The sequence below is a fragment of the Orcinus orca genome, chromosome 10 (genome assembly GCF_937001465.1).
Source record: "Orcinus orca chromosome 10, mOrcOrc1.1, whole genome shotgun sequence".
In the NCBI taxonomy this organism is placed as follows: domain Eukaryota; kingdom Metazoa; phylum Chordata; class Mammalia; order Artiodactyla; family Delphinidae; genus Orcinus; species Orcinus orca.
In genome coordinates, this window is record NC_064568.1 from 84,996,504 (window position 1) to 85,018,728 (window position 22,225).

General features: G+C 42.1%; 4 protein-coding genes across 5 annotated transcripts; 2 read left to right on the plus strand and 2 right to left on the minus strand.

Annotated features, from left to right (window-relative positions):
* Nucleotides 1-2,479: 2,479 nt before the first annotated feature.
* On the minus strand, nucleotides 2,480-2,982 carry LOC101279987 (histone H2B type 1-C/E/F/G/I-like). The gene has a single exon (XM_004273568.3). It carries the CDS (start codon nucleotides 2,962-2,964, stop codon nucleotides 2,584-2,586), a length of 381 nt encoding a protein of 126 aa, XP_004273616.1. The 5' UTR covers nucleotides 2,965-2,982; the 3' UTR covers nucleotides 2,480-2,583.
* Nucleotides 2,983-3,237: 255 nt separating this feature from the next.
* Nucleotides 3,238-4,662, plus strand: LOC101276696 (histone H2A type 1-like). 2 transcript variants are annotated; one of them, XM_033434728.2, is made up of 2 exons: nucleotides 3,238-3,746; nucleotides 4,448-4,662. In XM_033434728.2, exons 1-2 carry the CDS (start codon nucleotides 3,362-3,364, stop codon nucleotides 4,522-4,524), a joined length of 462 nt encoding a protein of 153 aa, XP_033290619.1. In that variant the 5' UTR covers nucleotides 3,238-3,361; the 3' UTR covers nucleotides 4,525-4,662. The 2 variants fall into 2 exon arrangements, with proteins under 2 accessions (XP_033290619.1, XP_004273525.1); XM_004273477.4 differs by having other exon boundaries at nucleotides 3,239-3,770; nucleotides 4,448-4,492.
* Nucleotides 4,663-5,282: 620 nt separating this feature from the next.
* LOC101275935 (uncharacterized) lies at nucleotides 5,283-18,418 on the plus strand. The gene is made up of 3 exons (XM_033434911.2): nucleotides 5,283-5,694; nucleotides 14,686-14,956; nucleotides 16,095-18,418. Exons 1-3 carry the CDS (start codon nucleotides 5,285-5,287, stop codon nucleotides 16,524-16,526), a joined length of 1,113 nt encoding a protein of 370 aa, XP_033290802.1. The 5' UTR covers nucleotides 5,283-5,284; the 3' UTR covers nucleotides 16,527-18,418.
* LOC101276441 (histone H2B type 1-L-like) lies at nucleotides 14,613-15,568 on the minus strand. Its single transcript, XM_004273476.4, has one exon. It carries the CDS (start codon nucleotides 15,077-15,079, stop codon nucleotides 14,699-14,701), a length of 381 nt encoding a protein of 126 aa, XP_004273524.1. The 5' UTR covers nucleotides 15,080-15,568; the 3' UTR covers nucleotides 14,613-14,698.
* Nucleotides 18,419-22,225: the final 3,807 nt, after the last annotated feature.

The window sequence follows — 22,225 nt, forward strand, 5'->3', positions numbered from 1 at the left end:
AGGCGGGGAGAGCTAGCACGTGTTTCTAAGTCATAGAGAACACTGTATTCTGACTTTCTGTTAAAATTTTAAAAAGCCGATAGGAAGTATGTTACTTAATGAACAACATAAATGTCACCTAAGCTTTACAGTTGACATGATTTTAAAAAAATGCTACACAGGCATCAGTATATTTTACCTCAAATTAAGTACGCACTATTTTATTTTTTAAAAAAGCTCCCATATAATCACTGCCAAACTAAAACCAGATTCCCTAATATCTAATACTGGGTTCACAGTAACAAATCCCAGTTATGCCCCAAAATGTCTTAGAGATCTGGTTTGCTTAGGAGGATCCAATCACGCCTTTTCAGTCTCAGGTTTCTGTCTTTTTTTTTTGTCTCAGGTCTTTTAATCTACAAGTTTTCTTCTCCTTGATCTCATTTAGTTTTTTGATATTGATTTGCTGTAGACCTGGACTATAGGATGTCTTGCTTTGGCTTGTTTCCTGATGGGGTTATTTTCCTTGACTTCTGTACACTGAATGCCCTACAAGTGATTTTCCCTAGACTTGACTGAAATCATGTTAATTTTCTTGTCAAGGAACAGTTACAGATGATTGTATGTAAATACTGTTGTACATCAGAGGCACTTGATTTCGGGGTTATCCAGATTCGATATGATAGATCAGTTACTGGTTTAGGGTGATTAGTGTCTTTGTAAAAGCAGGTTTTTCCTCCTTGTGGCCTGCAAGTAATTTGTAGGGTGATACTTTGCGAGCCAGAAATCAATGCAGTCATTTGGAATCTCATCTGTTTTAAAGATACGGGCTCTGGTGCTTAAATATGAAAAGGATCAGATGTTATTTGAGCTAAGGCACTGGTTTGAGGAAACAAATTCATATGACGATGTTAATTTAATAAACAAACAAAATTGAGCACATGGCATATACCAGGCACTGTCTGATGCTATGGAATTATAGCAGTGAACAACTGTGAACAAAACAATATATCTATATTCATGGAGCTTATATTTTATTGGAGGGGGCACAAACAAAACAGGTAAAACAGTATGTAAGATGGTGCTATGAGGACCACTGAAGCTGGGAAAAGCATTAAAGTATGGAGGAAGGAGGTGACATTTTAAATCATATGGTCATAGAAGGCTTTATTCATAAGTGATGCTTGAGGGCAAAAAAGATTGAGAAAGTGAAGCTCCAAATGGAAGGAAGACCAAGAAGGAAAGTCTGGATGCAGAAAGGAAGTATTGTGGTTGGGTGGAGGGAGGTGAGTAGTTCTTATACGGCCTTCCTTATAACCCAACACCTTATTAAAAGAGGTACCTCTAATCCTAGTGAGGCATGAGAAAGTCCTTGGAAAGTAAGGCACATGTTGCATGAATTGGCCATCAAAGGCAGGGAAGACTTACAGTCACAGGCACTAGGTTGTCCTCAGAACAGTTCAGGGGAACGAACTGGTTTCAAAGAGGGGCTTGGACTGTTAGAAGTGGTTTGGATTGTTCACACTGCCAGACAAGGAATCCTAACTGGTGTTAAATGCTAGTAGGCTTTCCGGCCTACTGCCTTGTTTATGGCTTCAAGATTCTGAGACTCCAAAGTGGGCAGGACTAAGAGCAGCTTCCCAGCACTTCAACCAGAGGCTTTAGCCAACAGCTAACACTTTAGAAGACCCTCTCTGTGCAGTCACCACCCTGAGTACTTTACTTGTGCTCTTTTATTGATCACCCCAGCAGTGCCACAGAGTAGTTGCTAATTATTATTCCCATTTTAGAAAGAAATGCTCACAGAGGGTTTAAGTAAGATGCTCAAATTTAACATTCAAAGAGGCAGTCGGGACTGTATCATATGTTGGGGGATTTCCCCTTAAACCATGCTTATCCGTTTCTCAAATATACTTATGTATTTGTTTTCAAGAATACATTATTTTAAAATGTACTTAAAATTAACTTCGGAAAGCAAGAAGTGAATGCCTTAATTATATGTGGAGTTTAGGGAATTTTCTTCACAAGCACCATTCAAAATATAGTAACTTATTTCATGTTCACAAAACTCACTGTGTAGATGTAGGGAAGAAATTTTTTTTCCTTCTTCCCTTCTAGATTCTTTGGCTGGCCTAATAATTGATAGAAGACACATTGACAGGAGAAAAACCAAACGTAACAACGATGTACCTCCTGTATACATTGGAGAGCCCCAGTAAAACAAAATCTACAAAATGGCTGCGGCTACCACCTTAAATACCTCTTCAGCTAAAAACTAAAAACGATGGGAATGGGCAGCTAGGTGAAAGCACAGGAAACAAGGGTAACGTTGTTATGCAGATGTAAGTTGTGGGCTTTTCCATAGATAACACATTCGGCCATCCTCCTCCTTCCTGGTAGAGTAAGAGACACCCATACAAAAGGGGTATTTCTCTTACAAAGGTACACGTCTCTTACGAAAGAGTAACTTTCCGAAGCCTTCAGAGCTTTTTCTCTTTTCCAGGTCATATATAAATATAATTTTGAAGTCTGGAGTTACAGACCCTTAAGAGACAATGTGGGTGGCTCTTAAAAGAGCCTTGAGTTATTGGAGAGGGAGGGAGCTTATTTGGAGCTGGTGTACTTGGTAACAGCCTTGGTGCCCTCGGACACGGCATGCTTGGCCAACTCCCCGGGCAACAACAGGCGCACGGCCGTCTGGATCTCCCTGGACGTGATGGTCGAGCGTTTGTTGTAATGCGCCAGACGCGACGCCTCACCCGCGATGCGCTCGAAGATGTCGTTGACAAATGAATTCATGATACCCATGGCCTTGGAGGAAATACCGGTATCCGGGTGAACCTGCTTCAACACCTTGTATACATACACGGAGTAGCTCTCCTTGCGACTGCGCTTGCGCTTCTTGCCGTCCTTTTTCTGGGCCTTGGCCACCGCCTTTTTGGAGCCCTTCTTCGGAGCAGAAGCAGACTTAGCTGGTTCAGGCATCGCAAGACCCACAAAACCACCAGGTAGCGAGCGAGAAACAAATACGCCCACGAGCAACCGGCCTCAGTATTTGCTTGGTCTGTATGCAAATTAGAGATGGCAGAATTACGATTTGTGATTGGTCTTTTCAGCATCCTAGTCTCTGATAGGCTCTTTAATACAAAGTCTCATTGGCTCTTCCCTTAGCTCAACCTTACATAATTTGACTTTTCAATTACAAACTCTCTATGTAAATTAGTAACGTTGTTGTTTTAGAACTAGCTTTTGATTGGCTAAGGTTTGTGTTCGGCCAATCGCACAGGCTGTTTTACCAAACCGCCGCAGAGTATAATAGTCTAGTTTCTTGTGTTCTGAGGGTCATTTTCTTTGGTTTTTGTTTTGACTTTAGTGTTTTGTCATGTCTGGCCGGGGGAAACAGGGCGGTAAGGTACGTGCCAAGGCGAAGACCCGCTCTTCGCGCGCCGGGCTCCAGTTCCCCGTGGGACGTGTGCACCGCCTGCTCCGCAAGGGCAACTACGCCGAGCGGGTCGGGGCCGGCGCTCCGGTGTACCTGGCGGCGGTGTTGGAGTACCTGACGGCCGAGATCCTGGAGCTGGCGGGCAACGCGGCCCGCGACAATAAGAAGACGCGCATCATCCCGCGTCACCTGCAGTTGGCCATCCGCAACGACGAGGAGCTCAACAAGCTGCTGGGCAAAGTCACCATCGCTCAGGGCGGCGTCCTGCCCAACATCCAGGCTGTACTGCTGCCCAAGAAGACCGAGAGCCACCACAAGGCCAAGGGCAAGTGAACCAATCCCAATATCAGTGCGTGTCTATAACTTTTTACCCAAAGGCTCTTTTCAGAGCCGTCCACATTTTCACACTTAAAAAAGCTTGTAACTAAACCTGGGCTGGGTCTATGAAGCTTACGCGCGGTTAAAGCCACTGGATAATCGCCACAGTTTATTATCGCAAGTTATCTTCGCTATCTAACGGGACTGATTGAAGTGTGACTCGGAAACAGAACTTTTACAAAAAAGTGGTTAATACCGTAAGCAAGGGCTTTTAGTAGTGGTGAAGAAGCGAGTTTTGGTACCGTTTTAAAAACCTGGGGTAGTTTGGTTATTTAGCGAGAAGGGAAACATTCTATGCTGCGGAGAAGGCAGGTTGGGTAAGGTGGTAGCTTAGAATGTCACTAAGACGTTTGAAACAGCCAAACGAAAGAACGGCTGGCAAATCAGATCAGCGCGGGCTTTTCAAGTTCTGAACTTGTTGCCGAAACTCGGCCTCTGTTCACCCGTGCCGAATAGTAAGCGGCGACATAGTTTTGGGGAAGTACAAGAGTAGCTTTCATTGCTTTGCCAGGCAATGGAGACCACAGCAGACTAGTGCCCTCAAGACTGTGCCCTCCCTTGAGAGAGTAGGAAGTTATCTTATACAGTCTAGGAGTGGAAAATAGGGCCGCAGATAAGAATGCAATTTTGCGTTCTTTTTTACTTCAGGAAAATTTCAAAATCAAAGATGGCGTCCGGCGGTCCTGGGACTGGCTCTGGTGGTGCTTGAGGTTATCGCACCGTGATCTCCTTTCTGGAATGAAAAATGTTCACAGAGGAAGGGAGTGTTTTCTCGGAGAAATAAACACCAGGTGCATAGTACAACTCTAACTAGAAAATAATCAGTTTCAAAGTGAAATTAAGCAAGAAAGAAAGATCTCTGAGAGACTGGCTGACTGGGCTAAAAGAAGAGTTAAACATGATGGCGGCTATCTTAACTAATTTCTGCTGTAACAAACTGAAGCAAAATCCCATTTGGCCACCATAGGAAAGTCAATCATTTGTTGCGCACTGTTTGCTGGTCGTCCCCGGCCCGTCGCTTTCCCCGTGGTTTCCCAGTGGAGATAGGAAGTGGCAGCCCTGGGGAATCTAAGTTCAGTTCAGAAAAAGTAACAACGGAGGAAAAATACAAGTAAATCTGTTCTTAAAGCGTAGTCCTCGGAATTCTAGGCCCCATCACATAGAGTTGAATCAGAATTGGCATCGTCCACGATCCCCAAGTGGTTCCTTACTTATAATGTGAGATGCGCTGAACTAGAACATTAGAAAATTAGTTCCTTTGGGTCGCAGAGTATAACAAAAAGAGGGATTGAAATGTGGAGTATTTCATCCAATCAGAGTCTCTAGTTCTTCACCAATCACTGCGTTGACTCTTCAGCCAATGGTTTTGTTTCGCGGGGCTTTTGAAATAGCGCAAGGCCAATCGGAACGTTTCTGAGTATATATAAAGGGGACCTCTTCCTACTTATTTGCCTACTTGGTTTCATTTTTGTTTGGTTTCTTACGATGGCTCGAACTAAACAAACTGCGCGGAAGTCCACCGGCGGTAAGGCGCCTCGCAAGCAGCTGGCCACCAAGGCGGCCCGCAAGAGCGCGCCGGCCACGGGCGGCGTGAAGAAGCCGCACCGCTACCGGCCCGGCACGGTGGCCCTGCGCGAGATCCGCCGCTACCAGAAGTCCACGGAGCTGCTGATCCGCAAGCTACCGTTCCAGCGCCTGGTGCGCGAGATCGCGCAGGACTTCAAGACCGACCTGCGCTTCCAGAGCTCGGCCGTGATGGCGCTGCAGGAGGCGTGCGAGGCCTACCTGGTGGGGCTCTTCGAGGACACCAACCTGTGTGCCATCCACGCCAAGCGCGTCACCATTATGCCCAAGGACATCCAGCTTGCTCGCCGCATCCGCGGGGAGAGGGCGTAAAGCTTTTTCAGCTATCTCAATCCAACTAAAAAGGCTCTTCTAAGAGCCACCCACGTTTTCTTTAAAGTAGCTGTCATTTAGTCTGTTCTGTTTCGGAGAGTTTTGGTTCGGGATGTTAAAGTGGAAATTTCCTCATGAGTTACTGGGTAAACTTGTGTTTTGGGAGTGTCGTGCAACTTTACAAGTGTTTGTACTATTTCAGTTAATTAAATTCTGGCAGCTTTGCATACCTTCAATTCGTAGGTTATGTGCAAAATTTCCTCAATGCTGTCTCGTGGGAAATGTAATATAAACACATGCAGGTGGAGTGGGGGATTGGTAGGTTTGGCAATAGAGTAAGCCGTGTTTTAGGTAGTTTGGAAGGGGCAGTAATCGGTGTGATGTGAAGGTCGGGTTATTGGAGTACGTGGATTATGTATGGAAGGTGAGCTGCTTTACCCACAAAAGGTTGAATTTGGGTGAAGGTGGGTGTGGATTTGCTGCTTACCCCTTCTAAAGCTGTGTTCCCACATGTTTGGGTATTGACAATTGAGAAGCTAGAGCGTTTGTCGTTGCTTTCTAATGTCTCTGAGACCTCAATTTGCTCAGTTCCAATCTCTGCCAAGTTAAAGGTGAAACAGTTTTGGCTTTCCCGTGAAATGTTTGACCTTTTACACAGAGAACAATAAGGGCGTTATTTTGCTGATAGTAGACTTCTATAAAAAAAAAATTAGACTTCTCAGTCAGGATTTCTAATAAACTTATTGGTAGCAGAACCCAAGACAGAGAACCCTGCTGGCTTCTACAGTTTCACTACTCAAATGTGGTCCACCAGCAGCAGCATGTACATCACTTGAGAATTTGCTAGAAACGTAGATTTTCAGACCCAACCCAGGTCTACTGAGTCAGAATCTACGTTGTACCCAGTTCACCCCAGGTGATTCTTATGAACGCTAGATTAAGAAGTCTATTTTTTAAAATGGTGTTTTTGGTCTCATCAAGAAGAGCAGCCTGTCTGAACTCTTACCAGGAGAAAGCATTTGCAAACTACACTTATTTATGTAATAGAATGAAATTTCTGTCAAGCAGTTGCACATCACAAGGTGCCTCTAGAGTTTGATTTCATTATGGATCAGTGGTCTCAGTGGTGACTGCACATTACAGTCAATTGGAGCTTTTAAAATATTTTTGCTTGGGGTCCAATCAGTATGACTATAATTGTATGAGGTGGGCCCAGGCAACAGTAACTATTAAAACTCAGGTGCTTCCAATAGGTAGCTAGGGCCAGGACTAAATATTGAATAAATTCCAATCTTGTGGTTAGCTCCTGTTGGACTCCAGGCTTAGCAAGGAGTTACCTAACTGAATCAGGCTTTCCTTGTAGTTCCAAAGGAGGACTTTCTGGCTTGCTTGATGACAGTTTATTTCACTGCAATGAATCAAATAGTATTTGGCTTTTATAGCAATTTCTGAGGACAGGGCTAATGTGAGTCTATATCGAGAAATGCAGCTGCTTTCAGTGGTTGACATTACTAGGTTTTCAGGGATGCTACAAGGAGGAACATCCTGGAGAGTGGATACCTCTGTCTTCACATTGTGCTTTCCTGTACAGATTAGCACAAGGTCTTGTTTGGTCTTTCAGGTGGCCTTTCTCCATAGCCTTTAAAAAAAAAAAATATTTAGGAATTTATCTCCCTACCCTCACCCCCCACCCTGGATATTGTTTCATTTTTTAAAACTTAAAAAAGATTTTTTTTTATTATGCAACATTTGAGAATACATGGAAGTAGAGATAATAGTTTAACAGACCCTACGTACTCCTCACCCACTCTCAACATCAACACTGGCCAAATTTATACCTCTTCTACCTTGATTATTGTCAAGCAAATCATATCATTTCCTCTCTCAACATTTTAATATACATCTACTTTAAAACCTAATTGTGATGCCATGATTACTCCCCCAACAAACAACATTTAACATTGATGACTTTTTAAATTTATTTATTCCACATACATTTGTTGAGTTTACAATGTGCCAGATGCTGTTCTGTGCACTGGGAATATACTTGGAGAACAAAACAGACAAGATTCTTTGCTCTCATGGAATTTACATTTGACCCTGGGATAGACAATAAATCAGTATCATATGTAATATGTTAGATGGCGAGAAAAACAATAAAGCAAGAATAAGGATTGTCATGGGGAGTTGAAATTTAGATAAGGTGACCAATGAAGACGGCAGTATGGAGGTAGTTATTTCAGCAAAGAGTTGTGAGGAAGAAGTTGTGGAAAGAGAAAACGGGAGCCTTCCCTGGTGAGTGCCGCAGTGGTTAAGAATCCGCCTGCCAATGCAGGGAATGCGGGTTCGAGCCCTGGTCTGGGAAAATCCCACATGCCGCGGAGCAACTAAACCTGTGTGCCACTACTACTGAGCCTGCGCTCTTGAGTCCGCGTGCTGCAACTACTGAGCCTGCGTGTCACAACTAGTGAAGCCCGCACGCCTAGAGCCCGTGCTCCGCAACAAGAGAAGCCGCCGCAATGAGAAGCCCACACACGGCAACAAAAAAAGTAGCCCCTGCTCGCCGCAACTAGAGAAAGCCCGCATGCAGCAACAAAGACCCAACGTAGCCAAAAATCAATCAATCAATAAATTATAAAAAAAAAAAAAAGAGGGAGAGGAGGAGGAATGTTGAGATGCCAGGGGGGCTATGTGGAGTGGAGTGGGCTGGGCGCTGTAGGAGGAAATAATGGCAGAGAAATGAAAGGAAGCCAGATCATGCAGGGGCGTGTAAGTCACGGTAAGGGATTAGGCTTTTGCTCTGAGTGAGACGGAAGGTCTTGAGAGGAGTTGCACATAGGAGTTTTTGTGTCCCTCTCTCTCATTTAATCAGGTTCTGCTTTATTTTCAGGTGGTCTCAGTTGTGCTCCAGCACAAAAATCAAGGCCCATTTTTCTTTATTTTGTGCTATTCAAACCTTGAAAATAGAAGCTGACCTGGAGGATTTATAGTTAGGGAGAAAAGAGAAAATCATTTATAAAATATAAACATTTGGGGTTAAAGGTGACTCATAGCATAGTACTTCCATTTACTAGTTTTATGGACACAGGCAAATTGTTTACCCTCAGGTAACAAACGATTTATTTGAATTGAAAATCAAATGTCTTCAGGAACCAGGTAAGGGGTTTTTGTATCAGGAACGGTGGTGAGCTATCCAGCTTTATATCACTGGGTCAGTCAGTAGTGACCTTCTGGCTGAATACAAGCCCCCTGTGTTGCAAGGTCCATGTAGCACTCTTGGTCTTTATTATGTCATTTGCCAAGTAGAGATGTTAACAATACCGGCCTTGGGAACTGTCCAGATTCATGATTTTATCAATTCAAAGTCTGTAATTTAGTGCCTATATGGATTAGTTAATTTAATCCTCACAATAACTCTGTGGGTTGGGGGGCCATTATCAGCTCAAATATGATGATGAAGAAATGGAAGCATAGTGAGGGGAACTACCTCTCACAGGGGTTCATTGGGATAAAACTGTCATGGACTTTATCTCCATCACTAGAGAATGGATGGACATTTTGTGTTATGTGCATATGTCCATTTTACTTCATCCATCCATCCACTCATCAAAAACTTTTTGAGTGCTTACTGTGTGCTCAACAATGTTCTAGGTGTTGGAAAGAGCAATGCGTAACGTGGCAAAGATCCTACTGTGCGGAGCTCACTGACGATTATTGTGGGAGACAGAAAATAAACAAAGATAAACAGTCTTTTGGTAGGTAAAGAGGATTAAGAAAACAGACCAAGGGGATGAAGGACTGCCACAGAGTGGGAGATGGGTGGTGGATAGTTGTCATTTTAAATAAGGTGGGTGGGGAAAACTTCACGACTGAGATGAGACATGAAAGCCAGTGTCATGAAGCTTGGAAGGGAGAGGGGTCTTCATACATCTGTAAGAAGATCATTCCATAGAGAAGAAACCGTGATTGCAAAGGTCCTATGTTGGGAGCATCACTTGGAATGATGGTCGCAGGTCTGATAACCAACTAGATAGAACCAGGTTCCTCTTCTGTTTTCTCAAACTGGAGTTTCAAGTCTCAAGCTCAGCAGCGATCTTACACATTTTTTTCCCCCAAAAGTATTGTTCTAGTTTCCTGAGCACACCCAATTCAGATGGTAAACTGAGGCCGGGGCAGGAAGAGATGAGTACTAATCCCAGGGAGGACTGCCAGCCTGATTCAAGGATACCAGTCATTAAGGAAAGACCATTAATTATTTGATAATTTATTTAAAATAAAAAGTAAGATATTTTGAGGTTCCAAATAATCACCATCATCGTTTTACTTTTCAGAAAAAAGAGAATCCAAATGTAATATTCCTAAAAAGGCTTTATACACTCTAACAAGTAAATTTTCTGAGATTACATTGCATAATTATGGATAAGTCCCCAAATATAAATAAAACTGCTCATCTGTTGGCTCATGGCTAATAGAACTCTATATTAAAACCTTCAAAATGGTGATGATTTGATGGCCAAACCCATGATTTTAAAAATAAAACAAAATTAAAATACATTTATTTATTTATGATAAAGGTGTTACATGTTCTCAGCTGCAGATCTTGAGCTATAGCTGTGTCTTGGCACAGAACTAAGAGATCACATCTCTTCTGAACCCTTCCTATTGGGAGACACTGCAGTCCAAATGCAGGGATTTTCATTATGGAGTGTAAACTATTAATTACTTTCATTTTTAATAAGTAGTGTTCAAGGAAAGAATGGAAAACTGGTGTCCTTCAGGTTTTGCCAGATAACTGAAACTGTCGGGGAGGAAGAAAATGTCCTCTATCCTTTGCCAACTAAAGAATGTAGCTAGCTATCTGGTTCTACAAGGTTTGAGATCCAGCAAGTAACAGAACTTCCTTTTAGAAAATAGACATTGGGACCCGGCCTTGGTGGAGGGTATATTAAGATAAACCCCCAAACCTTGTGGACGAAGAATGTCACCTGCCATATCAGTAAACTAAGGATGTGGCGGCCATCAAGCCATCAGCTCCTGCAACCGCCCCCGCCTGTGCACCCTGAGGGGATTCAGGATGGAGAAAAACAGGATACTGGCCCTAGATAGTTAAGCTACATATATATCAAAGGAATGATTTCAATGAGTCCAGACTCTTGCATCTTCCCAGATATAGAAAAGGGCTAACTTCATTAACTTGAGATGGATGTTTTCTTTAACAGTAATCTTTTGACGTTCCAACTATGTGCTTTTTTGTGTTTTTGTTGTTTTTTTGTTTTTTTTCCAAAAACTCCTATATATCCTGGATCCTCCTTTACCTCTTCAGGACCAGTCCCTCAGAGCTATCTGAGAGGCTGTCTCCTGGGCTTAAGTCCTCCATATACCTGCTGAATATAACATAATTCTCAACTTTTAGGTTATTATTATTTTTCCAATTGACAACCTTACGGCTTATTGCAAGTTTATTCTCTGCTTTTATGAGGTCCAAAAAGGGTGTTCTAGATCAGCAAGTAGCTCTTTCTTCCAAGCAGTGGTTCTGGAGCCCAGGTGCACTTTTGTCTCTGTGTCTCAATCATCCTAAACACATTGCTTTCCCATGTTAAAAAATAAAATTCAATGGAGTAAATTTTAAAGATCTTATTGGCTTTATTCAGTGATTCATGAATCAGGCAGCATCCAGGCTAGCAGATAGAAGAGAGCTGTGAGGAGCTGTACAAAAGAAAAGATTTTTCTAGGCAGAAGGGAGCAGGAACAGGGAAGTTACACTAGGAAAAAAAGTGGGTAGCTTATTGCAAGGTTGCTTTCCTTCAGGGGTTGGCAGGGGTCTGTCCGGCTGATTACCTGACTGGTGCTGAGCAGGAATTCCTGTTTGACTAGTTTAAGATTTCATTTCTGGGGAAGCCAAAACTGTAATTAAGTCTTGGTCTGATGACATAACTCTATTTTGGGCCTCTTTTGTTTCTAAAACACTTTTGTCTTGGGAGGGGAAAGAGCTTGGAAAGTCTTCGTGGGAGGTTATTATGCCCCAGACCTGAAAATGTCAAACTTTACTTTTATTTACATTCCATTGTTAGGAACTCAGCTATGTGGGCTAAGAAGGCCACACCCAACTACAAGGGAAGCTGGGAAACAAGGTCTCTGAGAGCTCAGGAAGGAGAGGTTAACAGCCAGTGTGCCTCTGCCTCTGAAGGTTTATAGAGTTTATCTGTGCAGAACTGGGGCCCTGAAGTTAGTATCATGTATCTGTCACCTCAGATAGCCACACTTGCTCTAATTCTCTTTCCAGAAAACCTGTGTATTTTCTAAAGTCACTATGCACAGGTCCTCTGTTCTTTCCTGATAGTGGTAGACAGAGCATTGAAACAACAGAGTTCTGGGGCAGTCCCAACACTAAATATGCTTGAGCAAGTCACCTATAAGAGTTACTGTATTATCTCTACAGATGGGGAAGCACGCTGAGTGATTCTGCATAATGCCCAAGGTCACCTGGCTAGTAAATGGTGACAACAAATTTCCCAGGTAGTGAACCTCAAAGCCCTTCAATTTTAAGCATATTTCATTACTGTTCTATATTTGTATACATTATTATTTGCTCTATAGGACAATGTTATATGTCCTAGGTAACAGGGACCATATCTTATTAAGAATGACAACTAGAATGACAAGTGAGAAATTAATGCAGTGGTAGCCTCCCAATACACTACCAGGCAGGCCATTTCCAAGGTCATAAAACATGAAGTCTCACAGGCCAATTTAAGTTCCCTGATTAATTTGATTGAATCAATTTTAAATATATAGCAAGAAACAAGGGAAAAGATACTGGACAAATGAACACATTTCAGATAGGTTGCAAAAGATCAGTTGAATCCTTGGTTTCACTTTTCATGTGAAACCTCCCTTTCCTCCTCTTCTCCCCCTTCTCCTCCCCCTCCCTCTCTCCTATCTCTCTCTGACACTCCCCTCTCCCTCTCTCCTCTCACGCCCTGCCTTTGAATTTCTTCTCTGCTGAGAACTAGGTTGGACTTTGAGCAAAGGGGTCCAGCAGATGGAAGTGATTTGGAGCCAACACATGCTTGCTCTGTTGGAGAGATGCAGGGCTGAGTATACAGCCTCCCATCTAGGGAGGTCACCAGTGACATACCAAGGAAACATGTCTTTTATGTGCATGTTGTCTGTAGAGGGCAAATGGTACCAAAGTGGGAGTCACCAGTGGGTGGTCAGTTTAAGAACTCATAAATGTTGGGGAACTCATAAATACTTAGTGTCTTACAAATATTTGGCACTTCTTGGTTCTTTCATCACTTTATATCTCCATGTAGCACACACAAGCTCTACTTTCCCTCTGTCTAACATCTCACGAGGTACTAACTTAATGATTTACAGTAAATACGGCTTCTGAATTTTGTATCTCATAAATGCCTTGCTTACCTATCCAACATTTCTTATATGTTTCCTACTTATGAATTACCTACTTAATATTTATGAATTTCATCCACCCAGTTTGTTCTCGGTAGGCTCTCCATAGGAGAATTGAATAGTAGAATATATTTGAGAATATTCTCAAATAATACAGAGAACATACCTTATACATAGAAAGGGATGAGTTCCCTAAGGAGAGTGGAGCGCCCATTCCAGGCCTGAGCTACATAGAGAGAAAAAGACTTTAATTTTGCTTAACCACTGACTCTTTTAGGCTGTCTGTCACTTCTAGGGGTATCTAATACTAAGTCATACAGGTGCACATTAAAAAAAGAAGAAATCTTATTAAGGAGAATCTTTAAGAGGAATAATGGACAAGATTTATTAGTATAGTATTCCTTTCTACATTTCAGTAAGATCCTACATTTCAGTAAGTCACAGCACTAGGACCAATACAAAATTCTTGTGGACCAATGATAAAACATGGTAACCTGAAAATGTAAATATATAACATCTGTTGTTAACCATAGTCCACAAATACAAACTTGAACTCCGCACATTTTTGTAATTCCTTTCTCTCTTTTACTGTCTCCTCTTCCCTTGCCATCTCTCTTACTCCACCTCCCTTCCAGAATTGCCTCCAGGGAAATTAAAAATTTAAGGTTAAGTCAGTTCAGCTTTTGGCAATGCTAAAGTGACATTTAGACTGATACTTCCCTTCTGTTCGTTTGGGTACTGTCTAAATACTGTTCGTTTGGGTACTGTCTAAAGAGTGTGCCCTGTGAGGAGAGAGATTGTTTCTATCCTGCTCATTGCTCTGTCCCTAGTACCTGTCACTTTTTGAGAAACTTAATAGGCTCTCAATGAATGAATGAATAAACTCAGAGTCCTAGTTTTTCCACTCAAGAGTTCATTTAGAGAAGAATCTTGGGCACACTCAGATCTATGATCTCACAATACTCTGCAACTCCCCCCCACCCTCCCCAATCCAGCAGAGAAATGGCCATGACAGTGGACTTATCAAAAGTCCACTTTTGATAAGGATAGCAACTAAAGAGCTCTGATCGATATTGCAGGTAGCCTGTCGTGTATGATCCTTAGTCTCATGGTATTTTGAAAATCTGTAGCTGAAATTGTATTGTTGCTAATTCCAATCAGCCTTAAGGGAAGACTGACTGACTCACTGGGCTGCCAGCCAAGGACTGTATCCAAAAATCAAGGTTTTATATTTCCAGGCTACTTGAGGTTTCTTACCCCTTCCTTTTCTCTATTACATGAATAACTAAAGATTTCACAATCATTTGATGGTCTGACTGCTAAAATTCTCAATAGCTCAGCAACTAAAACTGATTTCTCAGTTCTTAATATAAAACCGTTTCTCTGCTCTGTGCTCGCTAAAATTATTTCTGCTCAGTAAAAAGAGCCCTATTTCTGAAGAAATGAGAATGGTAAAGATGCCTAATTAGTCAATTTTCAAACCTGACCTTACTTCTCTCTAGAAACTAACAGTATGCAGCATTAGAGCCCCTTTTGAAAGTGTGAGTGGCTCTGAAAAGAGCCTTTGGGTTTAACAGCGCCTGGAAACATTTACTTGGAGCTGGTGTACTTGGTGACAGCCTTGGTACCCTCGGACACGGCGTGCTTGGCCAGCTCCCCAGGCAGCAGCAGACGTACGGCCGTCTGGATCTCCCTGGAGGTGATGGTCGAGCGTTTGTTGTAATGCGCCAGGCGCGACGCCTCGCCCGCGATGCGCTCAAAGATGTCATTGACGAACGAGTTCATGATGCCCATAGCCTTAGACGAGATACCAGTGTCCGGGTGGACCTGCTTCAACACCTTATACACGTATACGGAGTAGCTCTCTTTCCGGCTGCGCTTGCGCTTCTTGCCATCCTTCTTCTGCGCCTTGGTCACCGCCTTCTTAGATCCCTTCTTGGAAGCAGGAGCAGATTTGGCCAGCTCAGGCATGGTGTAAAGTTATCAAACAGACGAAAACTGACAACACCTGTTACAATGTTGGCCTATTTTTGTAGGGCTTCTATGCAAATAGGTGCTTAATCTATCTCAATTCCTGATTGGGTCAAATCAGCCAGTAGAAACCTTTTATGCAAATAAGGTGATTTCAAATCTGCTTTTTGATTGGCTGTTTAAGTGGCACTAACACTAGACATCCCCCCCACCATCAGAAAAAATAACTTTCGTTTTCAAAATAGGGCAAAAAATTAATGTCTTGTCCGTAAGCATCTACTCGTGAGCCTTGTTTCTCTCTAAATCCAGACCTAAAGAGACAAACGCCCGATACAAATTTATGACTAGTTTTCTGCCAAAATTCAGTTACCGGGTTAGTAATTCTAGAAAAGAGAACATAGAAATTAGCTAAATATATAAATGTTTTCAAAATTATGCCATTGGCATTTCCAATTCGGCTTGATCAAAGTCGGCAACACTTAAGCTTTACGAAGAATTAAGGATCGTCACATTTCAACGGCGGTAGTATTTTCGTGTTTTCTAGGACCAGTGTCTGGAATTGATGCCAGCGTTTGTTGGAGAGCTGGGAATTATGTAATATTGTGCTTGCGTTGCTAAAATAAAACATTTATTCAAAATCAGAACCTTTGATAAGTGACGAAACTGGACTCGATCAATTACATTCAAAACCGTAGTTTTTGAAAGGGCTCAGAACTCGGGAACGTTCATTTTCGTCTCTTCCCAAACTTAATCCCGAACAAGGGGATTAAAACAAAACCAATTAAGGTATATATAAAACATGTAACATACAGGGTGAATAAATGGCGGAGGACTTTAAGCGAGAAAATATAGAGCGTACTGCAATAGATCTAGATTTTCTAAAGTGAGACCTGGTATCCAATCACAAGGCCTATCCAGTTACTTAATTCACGGCGCGGAATTTGAAGATTCGGACCAATCAGGAGGACTTCGCCAGTATAAATAAGAGCAAGAACAGCACGGCTTGTAGTTGTAGCAGTGTTTGCAATCTCTCATCATGGCTCGTACTAAGCAGACCGCTCGCAAGTCCACCGGCGGCAAGGCGCCGCGCAAGCAGCTGGCCACCAAGGCGGCCCGCAAGAGCGCGCCGGCCACGGGCGGCGTGAAGAAGCCGCACCGCTACCGGCCCGGCACGGTGGCCCTGCGCGAGATCCGCCGCTACCAGAAGTCCACGGAGCTGCTGATCCGCAAGCTACCGTTCCAGCGCCTGGTGCGCGAGATCGCGCAGGACTTCAAGACCGACCTGCGCTTCCAGAGCTCGGCCGTGATGGCGTTGCAGGAGGCGTGCGAGGCCTACCTGGTGGGGCTCTTCGAGGACACCAACCTGTGTGCCATCCACGCCAAGCGCGTCACCATTATGCCCAAGGACATCCAGCTTGCTCGCCGCATCCGCGGGGAGAGGGCGTAAATTGGCTTTCTTAATCGAGTGATAACTGAAACCCAAAGGCTCTTTTCAGAGCCAATCACTTGATCATATAAAAGGTGCCGTAGTACTTGGTCATTAAGAGCATAAATTTTGCGCAGTCCCGAGAGACCTTTGTGGAGAGAGTCTCGGAATCAAGCTCTTTAAAAAGCCTATGGTGTGGGGTTTTTTTTTTGGGGGGGGGGGGTTGCGTTGGGTCTTTAGTGCTGCATATGGACTTTCTCTAGTTGCGGCGAGCGGGGGCTACTCTTCGTTGTGGTGCGCGGGCTTCTCATTGCAGTGGCTTCTCTTGCAGAGCACGGGCTCTAGGCTTGAGGGTTTCAGTAGTTGCAGCGCTGGACTCAGTAGTTGCAGTGCGTGGACTCAGCAGTTCTGGCGCACAGGCTTAGTTGCTCCGTGGCATGTGGGATATTCCTGGACCAGGGCTCAAGCCCGTGTCCCCTGTATTGGCAGGCAGTCTTAACCAGTGCACCACCAGGGAAGTCCTAAAAAGCCTATGTTATTTTTAGGTTTTCAGTGTAGGAACTGCCTCCACGGCTTTACTTGCACACCCCCGTTTGGCGTATTTTGTGTAGGTTTGGTACATTTAGGCGTGGCTAAACGCTTGGTCTACACTAGGGTGCCCTTGCTCACCAGAATTGTGAGGCCCAGCTCGCTAGCAACCACAAGGACCTGTTGAGAATTGTCACGGATATACCACGACCACCCCTAAAACGGAGCCAAGGCTTAGGTTATTAGCTTTATCACCAAAGGGAAGACCTTGACAGCTCCTGAGAACTTGGTGGCGGTCTCTACCCACCAGGTCTTCTTTACAAAGGGCCAAAGCAACCAACAGGGGCAGCTGGGTGGGTCTCTGAGTAGGAAAAAATGGAATGAACTCGAATGTAGGAATCATGAGCCTTTCAGCAGACGCCATTAAAGGGGTCTTTTTCTGTTTTTCTAAATTCCCTATCTTAATCTCTAAATCAAATCTTATGAAAGTACCTCCTATTTGTCAGTAAAACATGAAAATCAGCTGTAAGCTTGAGAGTTCTCTATTGCAGAAAATATTGTCTTCGCTTTCTCATCCCTACAAAACAGCAGTGTTATGTTATTCTGTATTGAAACGATATTCCCTTCTTGTGGAAGTAACAAATTCTTCACTATTTCTAAACTGGTAGCTGAAGGGAAAAAAGTAAGGAATTTTGTTCTGAAACTATACAGTCTGTTATTTGGAAATGTAGAAATGTTGTTACTAATTGGGTTACTGTAGACCGTTTGGAAGGATTTTATGTCTATTCAAACACTTCAGCAAATTTCAGGTTCAAGATGGGTGAGGTATCCTTAACTACAAAATTGAGATCCTTCTATTAATTTATGGTTTTTTAATGGGCTGTTTCCCCTTGAGGATCAGTAAGGAAAGAGGTCAGGTGGTAAATTTAACAGAAACAAAGCTGTAAATAAATACACAGGCCAAGTTAGCCATTGTAAGTCCTAAAGGTTTTATAAAAGAAATCTTTGTTCTTGGAAGTCTGTCAGGCATTGAGACTCGGGTGCTGAGAACTGGGGAGCCTGGACCCATATAAGGAAAAAAGTTTAGCTATTCATAATTCCAATAATGGAGTGTTAGATATTTGTAACGCTACATAAAGGCATTCCATATTAGAACGTACTTGCCCATATCCTGTACTTTCTTTGAGATTCTAGCACAGTAAGTTTTTAAATGTCTGTTTCTGTCTCACCAGATGGTTGATGTCAAGATATGAGGACCAAGGGGGCACAGAAAACACCTAGTTGTATTATTAAATCCATCAGAACATCTAGAACAGTCCTTTGCCTAAAACAAACCCTCAGGAAATTAGTCAAATTGGAATTTAAAATAAAAATTATTGAACAAACAGGAATTACCATTCAGTTTATTCCTGATTACAGAAATAAAAGATTGATAGAGTTCATGTAACTTTAATACTATATAGTTTTACCACGTAGAAATAATCAACATTAATTGAGCGGTTGCATTACTGAGTCGGCCAGAAGTCATGTGTTAGTCTATGAAGTCTCCAAAATATAAGGTAAATTCAATAGTTCTCTACTAATATACATAATTATTATTCTATTAGTTCTTTACAGATGAGGAAACTGAAACTAAGAAAGTTTCAGTTAAAAAGGATAGAGCCAAAAAAAAAAACACACAAAATAAAAAATAATAATAAAAAAAAGGATAGAGCCAAAACTTTTCCCCTTTGGCATTGCTATATTAAACAATAGCATCAGTATGATCCTCAACAGTTACACCTGAGGCTTTATTCCTTGGAAGAGCTGTCATAGGAAGACTGATATGTTTATTTTAACATTTTCATAATATGTTAAAGGAAATGGGTGGATTTTGAAAATGTACAGGATCATATAAAACTGTGTTCTATTATGCTACAATTATTACAGCCAATTGCACAGAAATATAATTGATGCACAGCAATAAAATTATAACATTAACTTGGACAATTTTTAGCCTTTCTGTCCATCATCCAAACAATGATCTTGATTGTTAAGACACATACACACACACACACACACACATTTTTTTTTTTAATTTTAAAGGCATACATTGAAATGGTAGTGCTTAACATGAGATTGTTTTTTTAATGAATTTTGATTTTCTTGGGGAAATATCACAAATCTAAATCATGTCACATTTTATTTGTACCTGTTGGAAAATTAAGTTGTATAACCATTTCAGGCTTACCTGGTTGCCTATAAGTACATGTAATTTAAAAACAAACAAGTATATAATCTCTGAATGACCAGTAGCTTTATTTTATAGAAGTGATAACTAAAAATCAAGATAATTCAGAAATGCCATTCTTTTTCCACATCCTGCCTACCTCATATGTACACAGGTAAATACTGATATTTTACATCTGAAGACTTTCATACTGCAAAGGTGCTTTTTTTTTAGTAGCCCCAACACCTTGGATGGCACACCTCAGAAAGTAAGGGACCTAGTTCCTAAATCAAGCCATGAGGAGGGGCATAGAAGGGGCAGAGAGATTTATTACCCTTAGCTTTCCACAGAAAAACAGAAAATCACTGAATCTGATTATTATGGGGGTAATCCTACCCATTTGACAGGATTTTAAAGCTCAGTCAATTAAAAAACACCTAGAGTAGTGGGAAAACAAGATAAAGAAGACTAACGACCTAGGGTTTAGTTTAATGACAGAAAAGAATAGATGCATTATAAATTTTCCATTGATAATAATGGTACCCAATTATTAATATCATCAAAGCACATTATCAGAGAAACTAGATTTTTCTAATTAGGCGAATTTACTCATGGAGTTGGAACTTGAGATGAAATTGGAAAGATTCTCCCAGGTAGAAGGAGAGAAGGAATTGCAGATGAGTAAAGTTGTCCAAAAAACAAACAACAACAAAAAGGAATAGAAAGGTAAATTTCAGTTATTAGTGCTGGTTAGTGTGAGCAGAAAGTATCATTATGAAAAAAGGCTACAAAGTTCTCACTTGAACCTAAGGCAAGAGTGACAATTTTTTTTTTTTTTTTGGTACACGGGCCTCTCACTGTTGTGGCCTCTCCCATTGCGGAGCACAGGCTCCGGACGCTCAGGCTCAGCGGCCATGGCTCACGGGCCCAGCTGCTCCGTGGCATGTGGGATCTTCCCGGGCCGGGGCACGAACCCGCACCCCCTGCATCGTCAGGCGGACTCTCAACCACTGCGCCACCAGGGAAGCCCAAGAGTGACAATTTTTATAAGACAGAATGACCAGAATTTAGGAATTAGGGGCTGGAGAACCTCTTAGGAAGAACCAGTTAGGAAGAAACTGTTGAGGATGCTGGTTAAGAAACAATGGAATCATCCAGGTATGAGAGGATAAGGAGAGAATGTGAGAGGGGAGAAACTGTCAGTTACTGAAACTTATTTAAACATCTACCTGATTTAGTGACTGAGTGACATGAGTAATCAAGGCCTCCACACAGTGACATGAATTCCATCTGCCTCCTCCAGTTGAAAGGAGTCAGGCAATTACTAAGTAGAAGGGAGACAGTAGCGACTTCAGCCTGGCCCCCAAATTACCTTTGGCTTACACCTATGCCATATGCATAAGTACCCTCCTGCAGCTAAGAAAATATGAACATGCCCTTCACACCTTCCATGCTAAGACGTCCTTTTTTCTTTCTTTCTTTTTTTTTTGGTATATTTTGGAGACAACTACTCACACAGGCTCCTGCTTGATATTTGCCATCTTTAAGTGTAGATCTGTTGAGTTTTTCTAAACCTGGGTTTTTGCCACTGTGATTGACAGACCACCTTTGTTTAGCAAAAGAACATAAGAAATGCAAGGATGAGTGTTTCAGGAGACCCTCCTAGGGATGTGGTTTACTGATGAAATAAATACAGGGACTAGGAATGAGCTTCCTGATCCCTCATCATCCTGCTGCAGAATATCAAGACCATCCCGAGAGGTTCATTTTAACCTGCTTTAACTGCAACAAAAATTTTGGGAGATGGAGAAAGAGTTAAACAAGTTCTGATTTCCTTGTAAATTAGAAGCTGTCCCAAGCAAAGGAATATGAATATTAATTTACATAAACCAGTGTAAAACTAGAAGAGCATTGATTGAATCGTGTTTAATCCCTTCTGGTGCATTCCAAAGGGATTGTGAATTGGATAGCTCATAAAGGGCCTAAAATAGAAATACATGAATGTTATTTTTTTCTGGATGAGCCTAAAAAGGAAATAGAGAACTCTACTCCTTTTCCAGTTGACATAATAGATGGGCAGCAGTGCTCAGAAAATGACACTAGGAATAAAGAAACATGTGTTTGAGACCCAGGTCCACCATTTATTGACAAGGTGATTCTGGCCATTTCATCTTTCTAAGCCACAATTTTCTTAACTTTAAAACAAGTAGCTTAGGGAATTCCCTGGCAGTGCAGTGGTTAGGACTTTCACTGCCATGGACTGGGTTCAATCCCTGGTTGGGGAACTAAGAGCCCACAAGCCACGCGGTGCAGTCTAATAATAATCAAGCAGCTTAGCTATACCTACTGCAAATGCTTTATAGTGAGGCAGGCATAGAAGTGGTTTGTAAAATGTAACGAACTACAGAGATACTATATAGTAACCACTCTTGCTGACTGTCACATTCCCACATAACACTTATTCCTCATCACTCATAATCAAAAGCCAAACTCTCTCATTCTGGGTATTAAAGACCTCACAGGTCTCTTCCCCCTTCCTTATCTTTCTCCCTTGATGCAATCTCTTATTTTCAAAAAGATTCTTCTACGTAACCATTTCACATCTTCCCATTTATCCAAATCGCCTTCTCAACCAAACCAGTCTTCTAAAAGGAGGGTTTTTTGGCCCTTTCTAGAAAGAAGAAAGTATGGAATACAGTTGTGATGGGGAAAAGATGAACTCCTGCTTAGAAAAGCTAGAAAGGTAATCACAGGCTACCTCCTTTTGTCTTTTAAAGAAAGTTTAAATAGTAAAGTTTAATAAACTATTAACCAGTAAGTTGTGTGTGTGTGTGTATGTGTAGCTGGGGGCGGGGGGCGGGGGGCGGGGGCCGCTGGGTATGTTGTAAACAAAGAAATAAGATGAAGTCTTTCAACCATGAGGTGTTTGCCACTGAAGATCTGCTCAGGGACTCATGACTTGTTTTGTATAGTGGACTCTATG